The sequence below is a fragment of the Telopea speciosissima genome, chromosome 8 (genome assembly GCF_018873765.1).
Source record: "Telopea speciosissima isolate NSW1024214 ecotype Mountain lineage chromosome 8, Tspe_v1, whole genome shotgun sequence".
NCBI classification, from domain to species: Eukaryota; Viridiplantae; Streptophyta; class Magnoliopsida; order Proteales; family Proteaceae; genus Telopea; species Telopea speciosissima.
The window spans coordinates 58356355-58376800 of NC_057923.1; the positions used below are offsets into that span (position 1 = coordinate 58356355).

Sequence of the window (20446 nt, forward strand, 5' to 3'; positions counted from 1 at the left end):
TGCCAAGGTCGGATGCGTATGTGGTTTCTAAAATCAATCCGAGTGTAAATCCGACCTTCACGTAATCCTTCTCGAAGGTAGTTTCGTGGGGTTTCTTGCAGGTCTGAAATCACATGTAACCCTCACACCTTCAGGTCCAAAATCCGAAGGATTCCCCTCCAAGGACCCCATTTCAAGTGGTTTTTAAGGCACAAGGACTTCTAGAAAACTCTATCCTAAGCTCCTTAGGGTCCAACCTTAAATCCCCCAAATGGCAATGAGAACCCTCACATTAGAGCTCATAATGGAGTGAACTAACTCCACCATAGCTTGGCTTTAAAGCTCCATCTACTCCCTAGGTTCCAAGAGAGATCTAGGTCAATCTCTCCCATTACCCAACCCCTTTTTGAAATCCAAAATAGAAGAAGGAAGAAGCTTACCTACCCCCAAGATGAGAGCTCCACAATTTCTGCCCAAGAGATGGGGTCTCCACCTTCCTCCAAGCCTCTCTCTCCTTCCTCCTTCTCTTTCTCTCCTCTTTCTCTCCTCTTTCTCTCCTCCACGATTTAGGGTAGAAGAGGATGTTGAAGAAGAAGTAATGTTCTCTCCCCCTCCTCCTCTCTTTATAATAAATGGGTCTATGGGTACCCTTAGTCAAATGGGTCATGAGGCCTAATGGGTCAACCCATTAGTCCTATGTGGGTAAGTGGATGGAATAACCCATCATTGGGCCAATAGGTTAAATGGGCCTGCCCACAACCTTAATTAAGGAAAAGCCCATTCTTAGATGGGCTCATATGAGATGGGTATAAGTCCCCAATGTTCTTCCTAAAGGTACGCTGGACCCGAACTTAAATTATTCCCTTCTCTCATGAAATAGCTCGAGTGGTTCAAGCCCGGACCCGCACTTCGAGGTTACCAAGGGAAGAATAATTAATAAGACTTGAGGCTAGAACTTACTTTTTCCCCCGTCATGGTTTATTACCCATGACCCCGAACAGCCTTCGCCACGCAACGCTAAGCTCATCACCGAACGAAATATCACTGAGGTGACGGTCCAGATGCTCTCTCCTGAACTCCTCGCTTCCGGGCTGGTACTTGGAGGGTAGTCGACAAGTCGCCGTCCACGAACTTTTCCCATCGGCGGTTGAGGAATCTTTCCTCCACAGCAAACCCGTGCCGTGGTCAACGATTTTGTAGCTAGGTTTGACCATCATGGAGAACAAGTCACCAGCATACATGGCAGCGGTATCTACACGTCACGAGAAGAAATGATATTTAATTATATCCCGGGTACGGGTATAACACAAAAACCTCTAATATGAGAGGATACTAATTCTTTTTTCCTTTGTCGAAAAAAGTGTTCAGCTTCTAGCTTTACTAATGAAGAGGTTTTGATCAAGAACACTATAAAATTTCACATGTCTTGGAACGGATCTGAATTGTGTTTTCACAAACAACTAAGGGCCACTTTGATGTCACTTTTCATTTTCATTTTGGGCTATTTACACAAAATCATTACTAAAATCCATTTTGATAAAAAATGAAAAATCTGTTTGGTAACTATTAAACATAATAGTTTGTAAAATGAAAAATATGTTTGGTAATTAACTACCTAAGTGTAAATAATTTTTATTACATTTTTATCAAATGGGTGAAGAAATTTTCTCATCACCTATCTTCTTTCCCAAATCAACTTTAAACAAAAAATGAAGAGAATCGAGAGTTCCCAAATCAACATCACATGTCGTTTCTTCAACTACTGCCGTGGAGGTTTAAGAATCGAGACCGATGTGTATATGATACAGCATAAAATCACCTCACCAATCAGAAGCCTCCACGTGGCCGAGCCGGGGTCACCCCAAGAACCGAACCGAGTTGAATAAAAAATCGGGCCGACCTGGTCTCCGTCAGGTCGCATGGCTGGGCCGAGCACTCTGCTGAGCCCGCGACACATCACCCATGCCGACCTCCTTGTCGGGGCATACACGGGACGGCCTAGGCCGAGGTGACTGCCGAGATCGACCTCCCATGGCCGACCTCCTAGGCCGAGCCCTCCACCAAGGTCATCACAACGGCCTGCCAGGAATCGCGGAGCCACGTCAGCACCACCCTAGTATCCCGGGATAAGGATCGAGCCACGATCCCTACACGATATTGAATCATACTCCCATTAAGACTCTTACCTTAATAGGAGTCTGACCCCGAAAATGTCTCTCCACTCCGCTCTACATGGATGAGCCTTCCACGAGAAGAACTCCTACCATATCAGGACTCCTCCAATCGCCTCATCTCCCTTTATAAATACCAAGGTATGGAGCATAATTTCAGATCTTACTTTCACTAGCTGTTACGCTGTCGCATTGGAGACCTGACTTGAGCGTCGGAGATTCCCAGGCCGGAGCCACACCGGCTCTCTTGCGCTCACTCGATTTTTGCAGGCTCATCCGTGGGTGAACCGGGCACCGGAGGTTTCCACACGCAACGGTATCGTCAAACTCTCCTCCTTCCCTTTCTTTCCAACATTCCAAAGCTCAAATTGAACAACAGGATCTCACCATGAAGGCGATGGAGGCGATGGAGACCTTGCAGGATCTCACCATGGGTTTCCTCTCCCGAATTGGAATCGGTGTTAAAAATCCTAAACTTGAAAACCCAATGATTCTATCCCAAAAAAAAACTAGAATCAATCACTCCAATTCCAAAACCAAAACAGTTGGAATCATAATCGGTCATAACTGATTCCAATTCAAATTTTCAAACCTACAGTGGGATCACTATTTGACATCCATATTTGATAAGGAAGTTATCCATCGGATCTCCCTATTATATAAAATTAAGTGCAGTGAAGACTGAAGTTAAAGGTTCGAACTGTATGGTGGGCAATCGTTGTTTTTGCTGTTTCCTAATGGACCAGCTCGATTTAGCGAGGAAGATCAGGTCTATGGCGATTGCGTCTCGGGTATCGAAGTTGGAGACGGAATCGGGTTTCTCTGTGTTGCAAGAGGAATAAGGAGAAGAAGAAGAAGAGACTTGCCTTTCTATTTTAACGATCAAATGTATTTTATCCCTCATATTTGGGTCATATGAGCACATGCTCATTAATGAACGAAAAATTTAAAAAAAAACACAACAGATTTTGGCCATAATCCATAATAGATTCATTTTGGGGTGTTATTTATTATTTTGATGTTTTATAAATAGAAATAGGGTCTATAAATTGTACCAAACACTTGTAAAAATGTTTTTGTATCAAAAATTGAAAATGAAAAAATGATACCAAGGACGTCCTAATGTACCATATGTCCTTTCACAATAGATTTTTTTCTCACTATTTTCTCTCTCCTCCCTCTGACAATCTACTCCAATGTAATTTATATCATTCTACATGACACTATTGGTGTGACATTTGAGATTCGTTCCTTCACTGTGGTGGGGTGAGGAACCCTCTTCCACAAAAAATGAAAGGGTACGGCAGAGAAACCCAACCCCTAGGGATGTAAATGAGTAATCGAAATCCGTTTTTGTATCCGTATCCGTATTCGTTTAGTACTATCCGAATCCATTCGAAAGCTAAATGGATGCGGATACGGATAGGTTATAGCTATCCGAAAAATTATATTTACATATAAACGGATAAAATATTCGATCCATATCCGTATCCGTATCCATTTAACACTATCCAAATCCGTTCGATAACTAATAGAATGCAAATGCGGATATAACCATATCCGAGCCGAATCGGATCCGTTTACAGCCCCCCACCCCTCCCCCTACATTTATATTGTAGGGTGTGGCAGCTGTTGCATCAGCTCACCCTATTTAATGTCGGCGGTTAAAACTATCGACCCATCCGCCCACGCCACCGGCAGCCTTTTGACATTATGTTCTTCGTTACCGAAAAAATGTGTACTCTGCAAAAGCCAGAAATTGACACATGAGGGCAACTAACAACTTCTGAGTTTTGCACGTTTCCACACCTCTAAAGCACTTTGTATGCCTATGTAAGATTCCATAAAGTAAGCGCGGCGCTCACTTCATGATACGGGTCTCTTTTGGGTTAAGGTTTTGTGGGTAAATATTTTCTTATAAGGGAAATAGAACGCTACCCGGTCATGTGTCTTGTGTGATTCCTACGGTAGACACACAAGGCGCCTATATTATTTGGAATTCTTGCTTTTGCATGGAGATAAGATGGTCATTTTTAGGCGGTCAAGTCGTCTTATGTGTCTAGATGTGGGAGTCACATAAGACACCAATACGAGATTACTTTAATCCCAGAAGGTGATCAAATTCCTCCCAACCATTGTAGATATTTCCATTTCAGATAGAAGGAACTAAGCTTCAGGCAAGCAAGTTAGATTTAAAACTTGAGAAGTGCTCCTTAAGGGCATCTTTCTAAACATAAAAACGAAAGTTCGAAGAGTCTATCCTCGGACCCAAAAGGAGACAAAAGTCATGATAGAAACCCCCGTTTTCTTACCAAAGAATCGACACCTTTCAAATGAGGTGGATCTTTCCCTTGGCAGGCCCAGAAAGAAAGCTGCTTGTTTGTAAAGTGCGAAAGCTAAAGCGCTTAAGCTCTCTTATAGGGCATTGGGTCCGCTTGCTAAAAAAATCCCACTTATGATGAGCAGATGTCGCATTCAATTACGATTCATACTCAACTACATGAATAGATGAGAGCAGATGGGCACGGAGCTCGTCTCGCTTGATGCATTCCACTCTGACTGATCGACTTAAACCTAAGTAGTTTAGTTTTTATGACCCTGTGGTATCATCAACAAGCTATTTTATTTGTTTTGTTGGAGCGCGTCAAAGCATGCTAACGCACAACGGTGCTCAACCATCGGGAGAGAGTGGTTGTAGATCAACTCAGCCGTTGCTTCTTTGGTCATAGATCAGCTAGGCGAATCCAACAAGCACTTGGGCCGAGTAAAACATATCTATGAGCACCGTTGCGCTAACCCACGCGCTGTAATTTTTCAGCTTGGTTCTAACATGCGCCTAACTCTCCATTGGGCGAAAGCAATCCTTTGGCTCGCATTGTTCTGGCATGCTAACCGTTGTATATAGTCGTGCCCTTTTCATTTGAAAATTATTTTGGGGCTCTTAACATCGTTATAACTCGTATACTTCCCTCTCCAACTAATGGTGGTTCGAAAAAAAGGGAATGGATGGGATACTTTTTTTTTTGTCTGACCCTTGGGTTTCCTCAACACCGATGCGTTCCTTTCTATCTGTTGGGCCACAATGTGAGTCTAAAATCAAGGTATGTGAGTTTATTTCTATGAATTCTTGGAATGTGACAGCACTTTCTCTATTTCTTTCCAAGTCTATGGTTTGTGATATTCTTAAGATCCTGATTGCTACTTCTTTAGATCGATGGTGGTGCCTCTTGCCAAAGAATGGTTCTTTGACTACTAAAATGGCTGCCAACATTTTGTGTATTGAACTTCTACCTCACACTCTGAGGGATTGCTTAGTTTCCTTTCTCTCTAGATGGTGGCGGTTTTTTTGGAAACTTAAGGTTCATCTTAAATTCAAAATTCATCTTTGGAGGATCCTCCATGAGGATGTTCCTGTTAGAGAGATTTTGGGCAAATGAATAGGTCTTGGACTAATGAATTGTCTGATTTGTAATGCTCATATTGAATCGATTTGACATGTTTTTGTCTTGTGATTTCTCTAAATGGATTTGGGTTGCGGGGCCGTTGGGACTTCGAACTGAACTCACGCCTGATTCGTCCATTTTGTCCCTCCCTGTTATCTCAGCGCAATATAAGCTTGCCCTCAAAGCCTCATCTGTAAAGTCGAGCTTCTCAACTTCAGGAACCTTTGATGATGTAATTTATTTGTTATCTTTAGAAAATTTGCTTTTCTCTCTCACTTTAAAAAAAAAAAAAAGGACTCATGAAGGAAAGTTGTGCTTTTGCCCATTTTGCTTTCCTTTTCAATACAGACTGCTAGCATCAAAGAAGTAGAATCAGACAAAGGAATTAAAACTCTTACCAAAGCAATACCATTGTTCACAATTTTTACATCCTCAGCACAAGTCATTGAGTAAGACACTATAGTTTTAAGACAATCAGCAAGTGGTAGGAAAAACTTCCCCCAATTCTTATATTCCAATTGCAAAATCAAACCTATCGTCTACAATGTTTCTGTTTCTTTGGCTCTGCTGTTCAAATTTTGGTGATCATATTCTGTTTCTCTTTTAGGTTTCTGATCTTGACTCCCTTCTGTTTCATCTCCAATCTTAGGATCTTCGATGAGAATCTCTGTTTCTCTCATGTGTTCTGGATTCCCATTTCCTTTTGTTTCATCTCCATTCCTAAAATCTTGATCGAGACTCTCCTCTGTTTCTCTTTTAGGTTTGTGATCTTGATTCCCCTCTGTTTCATCTCCAATCTTAAGGTCTCGGATGAGAGTCTCTGTTTCTCTCTTGAGTTCTGGATCCCCATGTCCTTTTGTTTCATCTCCATTTCTAGAATCTTGGTTGAGATTCTCCTCCGTTACTATTTTTGGTTCCTGATCCTGATTCCTTTCTTTTGTATCTCCTTTCCCAGTATCCTGGCTGAGATCCTCATCTATTTCTCCTGCCAGTTCCTGATTCCGTTCTGTCTTATCTCCATTACAAGCATTCTTACCTTTCTCCGAAACAAGTTGCCCAACCTTGACATATTTCTCCATGAATTTATACTCCCAGTCCTGTAAGACTTCGAGTTCATCAGGTTCCAGACCTTCAAGGTTCCCTGTCAGGTCTTGGGGGTCAAAAGACATGAGAGCTAAGGCTCGACTGGCATCCCTCCCAGCAAACAAGGCATATGGCCCACCAGGACCGTAAAACATTCTGCACATGAAGAAGGAAGACGCATAAGCTCTATGCTGAAGGGAAAACTTCAAGTACAAAAACTTAACCTTGAACATTGATTCCCGAGACTAACATAGTAAAATGTAAAGTTGCCACATAAAAGTATGTTGGAGTTTGGAACCATGAATTTCTGAAACCTTATTTTCATTCTCAGATTTTTTTGGACTTTCTAGATCAGAAAAATTTATATAGCAAATCAAAAGTAGTGAGCACAATAAACGAGGTCCCAACGTAGTGGCAGAGCATCCATGCAAACTAGATCGCAGCTCAGATATCATTGAGTAAGCCACCATAGGCAAACCATTCCTATCCAGTGTTCCCCCGGCAAGTTTACCAGCTAGTGCATTAGAGGTACATGATGCAGAGGGGGGAAAAAAATCATGGATGATGGACAGACCAATATTCTCTTAATCATATAAGGTGTGTTTCATATTTGGCTGTTTAAGGCCACAAACCCTTGAAATTATAGTATTACATTTGCATGAAAACCCCAATATACAAACCAGAGGAAAGAAAGATACAGCCTACAGTTCATCACAACATAAAAAGGACTATCGAAGTAAAAACTCCAATGATAACTACCAAAACATCACATTAAATCCAAGCTAGCTATTTGGACGGCTATTTGATCCTAACCTTCCATTTAATAAAGAGACAAAATCACCATAATTAATAATAAAAAACTACAAATCTGCACATGTATAATGCTACCCATGGTCCTGCATCACATTAAATCAACTCCCAATGGTAACTCCAAGGGATATGAGGGTGGTGTACTCACTTTAGCCACATCACTTATCATTGCAAGGGCTGCATTCTTTAGGAGAGGACTACATATGCAGAGGAATTTGAAGTCATTAGTACGAGAATTGCATCAGAGGCTCAGACCTCAATAGAATTATATCATTGTTGCTTTATGGAGTGAAAAAAAAATCATTTTCAGAAAAAATAAATTGTACAAGCTGATTTTGGAGAACTAATCTTGTATATTTATTTCTGTAGATTTTGTTTCATGTTTTCAACCTTGTTCTTTACTACAGTGAAAGCTCATTGTTTTACTTCTTTTAAATGCTTCATTTACATCAATGCAGAATTCTCTTACTGTTGTTGCCTATCCTCCCCCCTCCCCCCCCCCCCCCCACACACAAAATAAATAAAATAATGGCTTCAATTATTTAAACTTTACCCCCAAGAAAAGGAGCAAAAAAGTTTTTGAAGACTAAAACCTTTAAGGACCACAACTATGAGTGAATTAGAATATCACTAGCAGTTCAAATCAACCAAGTAGATTCTCTCTCTTTACCCATTATATTCTCTAACTTATTCCAATTCTCTCCTTTCTAGCATTTTTTTTAACTTCAAGTGCCAGGAAGTCACATCTCATGTCAACTCTTCTCCTGATTGTGTGCCAAGCCAAGCTTAATAACTGAGAGATAATTGAGTTTGATGCATTTGTAAGTCCTAACTTTAGTATCATAGATAGGTTGAAGCATTAAGTATGTTTCTCCTGCTTAAGAATGAGATTAATTACTGACGCAAAAAGGAATACAATCTTACAATTACTCTCACAACATATTGCAGTACGACAAAAACAACTGGATACGGGCAGGATTCAGACAACTCTTCAACAACAATACAAAGTAAATACCAAGCCTAAGATCCATGAATACGGGCAGGATTCAGACAACTCTTCAATAACAATACAAAGTAAATACCAAGCCTAAGATCCATGAATACGGGCAGGATTCAGACAACTCTTATAACAATACAAAGTAAATACCAAGCCTAAGATCCATGAATATATTCACACATAGCAGGACGATGTTAGATCCTCGGAGAAAAAAGAATTAGAAATACTGAAAAAAATGTGGATAAAAAAGAAAGAAAAACACGAGGCTAAGAGCTATAAATAGATGAATTGGTTGCAGGTCAGTGATAGATGCTCAGCAAAGCATGACAGCAATGGAAAGACAAAGGTCAAGCTTAATAGCCACCAAAAGATCCATCGGTTGCAGGACAACAATAGATGCACAGGAAAAAGGAAAGATCAAAGAGTTATATAAGATTGTGAGAGAGCTTGGGGAGAAGAGAAATAGTTAAAAAAAAAGAATAAAGAAATAAAATCAAATGGTAATAAAAATAATACTTCCTCACTTCTTAGCGAGAGCTAGATCAGTTCTGATAATACTAGTTCTTGCCTTATCGATCTTTTTTTTTTCCTGGGATAAATAATGACTTTTAATAGATGAGGTTAGCCAAAAAGTCCCCAAAACAGAGGGGGGCGAGGGGAGAGAAATCACTGTCAAACAGTATCTATCACAAAAGGATATTAAACCCAAACACCATTTAGGTCAGACAACCCCTTGATTGGTCATAAAATCAGCCAACTCATCCATCATCCCTGGCTTCCAATGGAACAAGCAGTTCACTTGAGAAGATAGGTGCTTTATTTGCTTAATCTCAGATGCAAACCTCCGTGACTGATCCTCGTCCGATGCTACCACAGGAGTCTAGTAGCTGAATTACCTTCTACCAATAAATCCTTAAAGCCTTCCATAATGGCATCCAGCCCAGGTGAAGACAAACTATGTCACCTTCTGATTTAGCACTATTGTGAGAAAATTTTATACAAAAGAAATCAAACAGGTCATGGAATATACAACTGCAGTTAATCAGCATTGAATTTCTGAAAGAAGGTCATAACTTTCAACAGGTGGCATTTTCAATGTGCACCTTTCTTTTCTCCCCTCTCTTTAGATGATCTTGCAACATTGTTAGCTTTTCAAGAGATGCATAGATGGTTAGCTAAGTCCCAGCCAAGGAGTTGGACAAAAATCTATTAGGACAGATCAATAACTTCAGTCTGATGTGTCATGCAACTGTAAGTCAAACCATCTACCCTCTGATTAAAAAAAAAAATAAACAAGACCAGGTATCTAAAGGCCCAAAACAAGAAACACCCTTAACGGTGCAACTGGTAGACACAAGTACACAACAAAACTAAAACATTGGTTGACTAGTCCCTCTCGAAGTCGCCAATACCTGAAGGACCAAAGTAGACCAAAGCTGATCTTTCTGTAATTGGAACTTACCCGTCATGAAAAATATAAGGGCAAAAGAATGGTACCTGGTCGTGTGGCTTCTGCGCCCAAACATAGGAGCGCTTGAAAGTACCACCCTGCCCCCCCCCCCCCATTAAATCAAAAATCGCATTGATGCTCCTGCGTGTGCTCTCATTGGCCCCCGTGCTGGTGCAGGTGTTACCCAACCATATAGCAATCTCTTGCCCAAAATATAATATCTATTCCATAAGTTTCTTTTCCACTAGCTTATTTTTTTGGTCAATCTCTTTTACTTCTTATATGTTCATAGATAGAGCTTTTTCCTTTCTATGGAGACAAATTTACTGGATAAGAATTTTGGTAAAGTACAACCCTTGCAAGAACATACTATCTTCGTAGATAAAGGCATATCGCTATCGAGACTGTTTCACAAGGAATTCTTGTGAATACCTTCCACATGAAAGGCGACTTGTCTGACTGCCTTTATTTGGTGGCATTAATAACAGCTAACAATCATGTTCTTATGATATTTAGCTGTATAAGAAAAACAAAAATAAGTTGGAACCATTCTGCCCACCATATGAGAATCCCATTGTAAGCGGCACTAGTTTCATCACAACAGTACCTCAATGAAGTTTAATCCAGAGCCAATTTTTTAGACATGTTTTAATTGTGTCATGATACTTATAACCGTTTTCCACAGATTCAGGTTCACCATTTATAACTCGCGTCACTTTATCATTGTCTATTAAGTGATTACCAATATAAACTCTTTTCACTTGGCTGTGTAGACTAATTTTGCTAATTTAACTTGCCAATCATGAGGACGTATAACGATTTCATGGCAATCGATCCACAGATTTCAGTCTAAGACTTTAACAAATGTGTAACCCATAATGTTGACATTAAAAATCACCAGCCATTTTCAAAAAATGATGACCCCTCAGATTCTGAGCTTATCGTGGCCGAATGAGTAGGCTACCCTGATCAGCAGTGAACCAAGTTGATTCCATGATTTTCCTATGCCGATTTTGGCGGACCGTGCTCAATCCTGGTGAACTCATGCGGTATCGACGTGCCCAGAGGCCAGATGCGAACCCGTTCACGGTCCGTAGGACCAACCCTTCTAGATTAAGAAATCTTAAGGTCATGGGAGAAGGCAAATCGCATATTCTCCTTCCTTTCCAAGATGATCTGCAACGTCATGGGCTTCTCAGAATGTTCATAGGCAATTAGTTCAGTTCCAGTTTAAGATTTGGAAACGATATATGAGGAGAGATCAATGGCAACAGTCTGATTTCTGATATGTGGTGCAATTATACATCAACCCTCTGCCCTCTAATAGAAATTAAATGAGACCAGCACCTGAAGGACCAAAACTTGGCAACATTAGTAGAAGCAGCAAAACCAGAACTGTGGTTATTCACTGTCAAGGTCACTAACACCTGATGAAACTAAGCTGATGTGTCTGTAATTAGTATTAAGTTACAGTTCCTTTTGATATATAATTTCTCTCTTCTCTAAGTTACTATGCCACTACTTTCTCTGTTTGGTCCCTTTGTATTTCTTATATGCATTATTCATAGAGCAAGCTCTATAATCTCTGTTTCATTCATGAGATTATTCTGAAGAACTTTTGCATAAGGTGGCTTGTCTGACCCTTTTAATTTGGTGCCTTTCAAAATGACCAACATTCAACTTAAATTGATCAAAACTACCATACAAAATGGTTTTCTCGCTTCAACCAAACTTCGTAACTTTTGACTAAAATTATCTCGAGCAACCACAACGGAAGAACCCATTATACTCTAATTCCTATTCATTCTCATGTGATAAAACAGAATTAAAACACTTCAAACCTCAAATTACCACCATTAATGACCAGAAAACGCAAAATTTATAGAAATCAATGGAGCAAAACCCATACCTAGACATAGAAACATCGTAAACATTTCCTTTGATGGCCATCAACAATGGCTTCTTAGGATCCGATCCATTGTAAACCCTCAATTCCTCCTCTGTAATCTCTCCAAGCTGAACTGGCTCAACAACCGCCGGTATTTCCATAGTACTAAAGCTTCTCTCTTGCGGCTTCAACTCTTCAGGCCCAACAAACATTCCAGAAACTAAACGATAAACACCGATCATGAGAGCCAATATCGTGAAGAAAGCCGCCGGAGATAGACCTGTATAGGCCGCGATTGCGTCAGTAATTGTTGAGGAAAACGCCATTTTCGTCACTTGCAGAGAAAAGGGTCACAATAGAAGATAAAGAAAAAGCGTTGAGGGTTAGGGTTTTAGGGTTAGGTGCAGAGAAGCGTCTTCTGTAACTGCGTGGCGTCACGTATTCACGTTTACATGTATTGTCCAGCTCTGCAAGTCGAGAAAAGGAAAGAAATTGAAGAAAAAAGAATGAGTTAGGTGGAACCTGTGACTCGACCAAAAGGTCGAAAATGATTCCATGTTGGCGTTGTCTATCGTAATCAATGGGGAGTGGGGACATTGTTAAGGAAACGTTTTACAGTTCAAATGGGCCGTTTCGTTAGTGGGGACCCCAAGAGGGGCCACTTTGTACTCCTTAAAAGAGAGTGGTTGGTCTCATGATTTATCATCGAATCTAATGGTAGATGTGTGAGTGTCTGAGTGATACCGACCTTGGAGGATTATTAGTTATATAGCCGCGAACATTAGGTGCATGGTTTTAGTGCACGGTATCGGAACGGGTATCGGCAACACGTAAAATCGATATGATACCGATACAATATCGATCAAGATCGATTGTATCAAGTAAAATTACACCTAAAATTCTTTAAAAAGGAATTTTTTGACCATTTTACCCTTTGTCCGAACTGTGCTATCGATACGGTATCGATGTCGATGATTAGTAAAACCGATACTTATCACCCGATACGAGAGATACGATACCAATACTTAGAACCATGATTAGGTGTGTGTACAAGATGGAACGAGCAACAGCAATGACCTTCGGGTGAGAAAAAAGTGGCTTTATGCCTTTATCTAACAACTTCAAAGTCAGTTTCAATCGTTTAGTTCGGGTCGATTTCGATTCAGGTTGAGTGGATTTCGGTGTGGGAATGGTGACGAAACCAAACCAATAAGAAAAGTTTGGTTCAGTTTTCAGATTGTATCGGTTTGTCATCATGGTCAGTTTCAATTTCGTCCAGTTTGGATTTGGTTTAACATACATATTTATACAAAACTATGGAAAAAATTGATTGTTTTTAATGGATTTTGGGTTGTTATCGTTTCTTATCGAGGTAGGTCGGTTTGTTTTAGTTTCAGTTCGGGTTTAGAGCTGATTTTGGTTTCGGTGTTAGGTTCTTTAGGTTTTGGGGTTGTAATACCCCAATCTGAAACCTGTCCAATAAGACATCATTTATGATTCGGTTTGGATTGGTTTACCGGGTTCGGTCTCCATTTTGACACCCGTACTTCAAACATAGGTAGTATCGATCACATCAGACACTTTTACCCCTCAAGATAATAACTATACAGTCATTTTAACTATTTTGACCTTCCTTATCTCGATACCATTGATATTAGGGGTGCAACCAGACCGAATTGGTCAGACTATATAAAACACTAGCCCAACCCTAATTCCTCTTAGCTTAACAATGCCCAACCCAGCCCGAGGTTACCCTGGGATATCGTAGCTGAAGCCCAGCTCTACTTTTTATCCTGCACCATTCAAACAATTTTCTAAAGCTATTTTTATTACATCAGCTACGGAATTACAAGTCCTAGAGGTATATGAGTATATGCCTTATATTACAAACTATAGATGTCAAATAAAGCATGAGATTGTATTTGGTATGCATTCTTGGAATAGATTCTAGGTTTAAAATGCATTCTGAAAACCAGTTCTCTATTCTCTTGCTTTTAAGATGCTCTTGTAGACCTAAAATCTATTCAAAAAATACGGACCAAACACAGCCTGAAACTTTAAGTAAGTTATCTATCACTTCCCATTTCTCAAGGCTGTTATGCCATATTTCCCTGGTTAATATACTAGTTAGAGACTTGGAGCTTCAAAATCTAAGTATACTACTAGCTCTTCAAATTTTCATTTCTAAATAAGATTAAGTTTTTAGGTGTGAGAAATAGTAGAGTTAAAAAAAAAAAAAAAGATTAGGTGTTTTCATACTAAATAAACTTGCTTTGAAAAGGAAAAATACAGACAATGATTCAGGAAAGGGTCAACGCAAGGAGCTATAAGCCTTCGAAGCAATCTATGGAGTTTGCCGTTATCTAAACGGGTCTTGCAAGAAAATAGGATTTCATATTGAGCTCCAAATATACGCTATTAGAGCCCCCTCCTATTTGATGATTCGATTTGGGGAGCCCTCCTTTGTCAGAACTAGTACCCTGGCATCGGAGGGAATCCAACCTCTCCCTTTAGGAAATTATTTGATTTAATATTTATTCGACAAAATATTTTGTTTTCAATATAGTGACACTATTGTAAACCCGTTTTGGAAAGATTCTTTATCCAGTTTTGATGAAACCACCCAATAATCATTTAAAAGTTCTTGTATAGAGCTTTCCAACACACTTTTTCTATGAAAATTTATGCTCTTTTAAAGTTTGGAACCTATTGATTGAGACCTCAATTTTCTATAGGGTTTCTCCAACTTTTTTTGCTTTGCCTTCCAAGCTCTGCATGTGATTCCAAATGGTGCCTAGGTTCATTCTATGAGATTTTTGGCTTAATCTAAACAACTCGAAGGATTGAATATCACTCTTAACATAAACATTCTTGGATCAATGAGGATATCCATCCCAAAATCCAACTATTTTGGGAATTTTTTTAAGTTAAATATTGCTTTAAGTATTATCTAACCCTCTTCTAAATAGGAACTGTTGCCCACATTTAAGGCATATTATGAAGTTTGGAAGAGTCCTTGCTCACTGAGTACAAGTTCTACTGTAAGTAGGGGTGTCGATCAATCGGTCGGTTCAGTCTCATTTTGGTCAGGCTGAACTGATTTTAGGCTGATATTAGGCCAATCCAAACCAAACTGGTTCGGTTTTAATTTTATCGGATTGGGTTAACATACTCTAATCAGGTTGTTTGGCGGTTCGGTTTTGTTTATTCATAGGCTTGGGCTAATAGACTCTTATCGGGCTGTTAGCGTTTCGGTTTTTCATATATACAATCCCCAGTTGGTTTGTTACATTCTTAAATTTGGTAACCTTTCATTGTACAATTGTAGCATGTAGTGCTCTGCATGTCTAGATCTAGGGTTTCTTTTGCATGAAGATGGCATATTAGGTAATTTAAGGTTATTTCATTTTCTTCATTCTTAGATGTTTTCAGTATATTTAATTTGATTTTTATAAAATCATATGATTCATTTTTAGACTAAGTAATTTTTTCATTGTAGGGTCATGCATTCATCATTTAAGTTACGTTTTAGAACTAGGCTATATGGCAGTACATAGTTGTAATTTCAGCATGTAATTTACATTAATTTTCTTATATTTCTGAAATAATTTCATGCTTATGCTTGGTTAGGTTTATATGGCAGTACTAGTGCCTAACCTTATATAATACCCATATTCTAACATAAATCAATTTTGATTGGATCTATTCAATCATAGAATCAAATATAATCTTGTGAGTCCTAGACCCTAATTTACCTAATGATTCTAAATAGTTTCTGAAGAATGTTGGTTGAAACTCTTTTTTCTCACAAGAAAAGTCATTGTTCTCATAAATGTAATTCATGGTATTTCATCATTATCGGTCACTAGCAAAACTGATATTGATACTAATACGTATCGATCGTATTAAGACAATATTAGACCAAAATGGCATATTTTTTCACCCAAAAAATAAAATAAAATCAGGTTTTAGCTGATTCACCGATACTATATTGGCCAGGTATCAATGTATACTACTACGCCCGATTTACTATTGATTCCTAAAACCATGATTGTTCTCACATCATGCATAATTTTAGTTGGAAAAAAGCTGTGCACAATACCAACTCAAATATGATATTGCAGAAACCAAACCCCCCACCCCCTTCCCCCACATATCACTGCCGTCACTGGTAATGTGAGGGGGTGATATGTTATAAATGCCCCTCCCTATTATAGGACTCCAAAGGAAGTTACTCCATTCACCTGAAACTGCACTCAGGCAGTGTAGGAACCCTCTCCCAATTTAGAAACATAAAGAGGTATAGAAAGTTGAAAAAAAGTCAAAAATTGAGAAGTGGGCAGTGTTGAATTTGAATGGACAAAGAATCGAGAGCAGCCAGCCATGGCATTATTAATTTCACACGTATTTGGACGGAGAATTCAAAACAGAGAACCCATATATATATTGATTTGGGCAGAGTTTGGAAATTAAACAAACTATAAACAGACCCGTTCAACAGAATTCTTTATTAAAGAACCAATCCCAAGTTGATTCAGTTGAGTTGCCAAATCCAATCCTCTAATACTTGAAACCACGTTTTGGATTAGTTTTATTGCTTCTTGTTATGAATTATATAAATATTCCAGGACTTTAAAAAAAAATCGAAATCTCTACATCCATCATCAAACCCAACTTTGTTCTCTGATTTTTTTAACTGCAATTCATTCATCAGTTCTAAATTCTAATCTCTAACCATGTTCTAGATCGAAAATTTCTTCAGATCCATAAGAATAACAATGAAACCCAAAAACCCAAATAGAGCCTTGGTTGAAGGATCAATAAAAGCACATAAATGAATAAAATTGAAGAACTGGTCGATCTATTACTCATAATCTCATCATCATCGATACATCATACATGTAAGTCTATAAAATCTTAATCAGTATATATATATCACAAATAATTCACAAAATATAAAGGGTAGATAAAAAAAAATGAAGGGTATATAGTATTATCAAAAGTAATCAATTTCCCTATCCCCTATCATAGATTCAATTTAGCACTACAGCTCTTCGATACAATGCTCGAATTTACAGATAAACTATTCACCACAATATTGCAGGTAACCTTAACAGTGAATACCCAAGTCGTCACAGCTCCAATCTTCAACTTTGCAGGAACATTAATGTTCAATACCAAAGGAATCTTCCCTGCATTTTGTTCTGCAATCAAAGTAGAACTCAAAGTTGATGTCAATGGTACAGTCCCTGTCATTGTGACAACAAAATTAGTCACGTTCTGTGTTGGCTGATAAAACACTGGAACAGATCCATTGCTGAGCTTCACATTAGAGTGATAAATCGTCACAGAACTATCTGGCTCATAATAGATTCCGATCTTTGTGTTAGGGTTATCAGCTGAGACTGTGGCATCGAATTCAGTGGAGAGGCTCTGGGAAGTCGCCAGTTGGGTCATATTGAAGCCTTTGATGGAGAGTTTATCGACAGAATAGCTTGGGGTTTGCGGCTTGACAACAAAGTAGAAGACAAGGGCGGCAACACCGAGGAGAATGGCAAGGATTAAGATGAATCCGAAGAAGCAGCAGAAGCATCGGCAACAACAACCACCGCAGCGGCGAGGTTTGCGGATACTGTAATTTTCGTAACGAACGGCGGCGCGTGGTGATGGTACTTTGTAGATTTGATCTTTAGGTAGCTGAACGACATAGGTTCCTGGTGGTGGTGGGGGTTTCTCGAGCATTGGACGAGTAGCGCTGCTTGCAGGGGTTTCTGGTAAGGATGGTGATCTTAGGTTTGGGTCAGGGTTCTCTTCATCGGTAGTTGAGTTTGAGTTTCTATGGTGAACTCTGACTGCCATTGTTTCTGGTAAGTATGGTGATCTTAGGTTTGGGTCAGGGTTCTCTTCATCGGTAGTTGAGTTTGAGTTTCTAGGGTGAACTCTGTCTGCCATTGTTGGAAATCTGAGATTTCACCTGTTCAGAAAAGATATCGGACCAAAAAAATCAGCTTTTGAATAAACTAAGAAAATCAGAAATGGACTAAATGGAACCCTAATTTCTAGAATGAATGAACGAACCTGAAATCGGAAAAGACTTTGTTCTCTGCACCTGCTCTCTCTGGTAAGACAGAAATGGGAGAAAACAAAGAAGTGAAAGGAAGAGAGATTGGTGAGGTCTCCCTCACAGCTTTGGGTTTTCCTTTGGGAGAGATTTGCAGAGTTCGCGAGAAGGAGTCGTTGACGGAGTGAAGAAGAAGAGGTGGGCAAGTTTGTACTAAATAATTCGTATTTATAGTTTCAATTTTGGGGTTACCGAGTAGTCTTGTAGAAGATAACTCTGACATTATTTCAATTCACACACACACGCTTTACCATTAAAAAAAAATTCACACGGCTAGAGCGAACGGGTCAAGAACCTTCTTCGTAACGCTTGCTTGCATAAGCGATTATGACCGTTGTTTCCTTTTTTATATGAAATGAGACTCAGACATGGATTTAGGTTTACCAAAAAAACGCCAATGGATTTAGGTATCAATATCATGTAGGTGGATACATGGTTCTAAGACTTTTAGTGTACGCTATTGGATCGGGTATCGGTCACTTGCAAAATTGATATGATATCGATACGATATCAGAATAGATCGATTGTATCAAACAAAATTACCCTTCAATCTCCTTAAAAATGAGTTTTCTAACCATTTTACCCATTTGTCCGCATTGTGTCATGATATAGTATTGGGATCGACTACATGCAAACCCATTACATATCGCCCGATACTAGTATCGGTTGATACAGGCAAAAAATGTTGTTTTTCTTATATACCCTTGTGTTTTTTTTTTTTTTCATAAATTGGAGAGCTTTCATAGGGGGATAGGGAATGGGGATAGACCCCAATGTGGTTTGAATTCATGACCTCTTATTTGAGGAGTTGGCTTTTTGCCAACTAAGCTGACTCCTTGGGATTATTTTTGTCTTTCTAATATAACACATTTACAATTTCTCAATTCACCACCTTGATGATCTGGTTACTGATTATGATCTTTTAAAACCCTAATAATAGGGATGTATATCAATATCAATACATAAGAGGAGTATTTTATTGAAATAGACTTTGAAAATTTTTAACATAATAAGTAATCCAAATCATGACTTGTTTTTTATCCACCGATGTCAGAATAGCTACATCAAATTTGTATTCAAATGTTAATTTATTAAATACCATATGAAAAATCTTTGGTTGTCACCAGCATATATTTCGTTCTCAGCTTAAATATTTTTTAAATTTGTTATGCCCGGTTGGTGAAAGGCTGTAGCCTGAAGTGTAAAGAAATAACTAATAATAAGGGAGAAAGAACGCCACCCGATCGCGCAGCACGGCTTGTGTCTACGCACAGATACAATTGCATGGGAAATGATCAATGCACACCCTAAAAAGACGGAAAAAACCAGGGGTGCGCTGGTCATTTCACACACGACCGTGTGGGGTTCCTTTTCCCTAATAATAAATCAGATTGGAGAAAGAGTACATTGTACTCCCGGTAACAGTTCATTGTATGTTGATGAGAGGGAATGTGCAATAGGGCTTAACGAACCCTTGGATTGGAACATGGTATTAATTTCATAATATAAGATTCCAATCAGATGGATAATAGATATTCTCAAAAAGAAACAAAACAGTTCCTTGATCCTCCTTTATTGACGTTTGATTATGATCCTACCATGGTTGTAGTGCACGGTATCGGAATGGTTATCGGCAACATGGAAAACCGAACGATACTGATACAGTATCGGCCTAGATCGGCTGTATCGAACAAAATTACCCTTTTATTTCCTCAAAAATGAGTTTTCAGACCATTTTATCCCTTGTCCGTACCATGCTACTAATACGTTATCAGCACGATAACGATATCGACAACTAGCAAAATTGATACGTATACGTGCGATACGGGACCGATCCTTAGGACCATGGATCCTATAGAGTATGGTATATACTAACATGAATCATGAGTCCATGACTATTCTTCTAATAAAAGAGAAAAATTAAAATCAATTAAAAAAGACATGAGAATTTAAATGTAGGGGCACTGTTCTCTGTGCCGCAACGCAGCTTGTGCCCAAGCACATGAGGGTGAGCACAATGACCATCTTACCCCTTTGCACAGGCTGCCTATGTGTCTGGGCGTAGGCTGCAGTGCGGCAGAGAGAACATTCTCCCATAAATATAAAATTGAAATTTTTTTATAAAAAAAAATGTCTGGTAACAGGTAACGTAGCATGCAGATTGCCGTCTGTCGTATGTTCTAAATTAGAATGTGGGTCCCACTTTTTTAAAAAAAATAAAAAATGTTAGAATCAGCTGTTGTGTGTTGGACACTTTTGGCCCTGGAAAGCTTTATTTTCAAATTTGGGGTTGAGGGTTTGGGAGACTTATGAGTGGGGGTTCACGTGTGGGACCCACGCGGCCCGCCAAAGGTTGCCAAAGCGTGAAGGCACGCCACAATCTATGCGCCCTAGTGGGCGAGAATCAGTTGGTCCCAACTCCCAAATACCCCGCCGGGAGGTGGCGGCCCCAAGACCAGGTGGAGACAGACCAGAGAGAGAGAGAGAGAGGCAGGCGTGAGTGG

General features: G+C 39.3%; 2 protein-coding genes across 2 annotated transcripts; both read right to left on the reverse strand.

Annotated features, from left to right (window-relative positions):
- Positions 1 to 6182: 6182 nt before the first annotated feature.
- Positions 6183 to 12259, reverse strand: LOC122638253 (membrane steroid-binding protein 2-like). The gene is made up of 3 exons (XM_043831121.1): positions 11843 to 12259; positions 6610 to 6832; positions 6183 to 6235 (listed from the first exon to the last, which is right to left on the reverse strand). Exons 1-3 carry the CDS (start codon positions 12145 to 12147, stop codon positions 6227 to 6229), a joined length of 537 nt encoding a protein of 178 aa, XP_043687056.1. The 5' UTR covers positions 12148 to 12259; the 3' UTR covers positions 6183 to 6226.
- A 4418-nt stretch (positions 12260 to 16677) lies between these two features.
- On the reverse strand, positions 16678 to 17680 carry LOC122672486 (NDR1/HIN1-like protein 13). Its single transcript, XM_043869950.1, has one exon. It carries the CDS (start codon positions 17678 to 17680, stop codon positions 16847 to 16849), a length of 834 nt encoding a protein of 277 aa, XP_043725885.1. The 3' UTR covers positions 16678 to 16846.
- Between the last annotated feature and the right edge of the window lie 2766 nt (positions 17681 to 20446).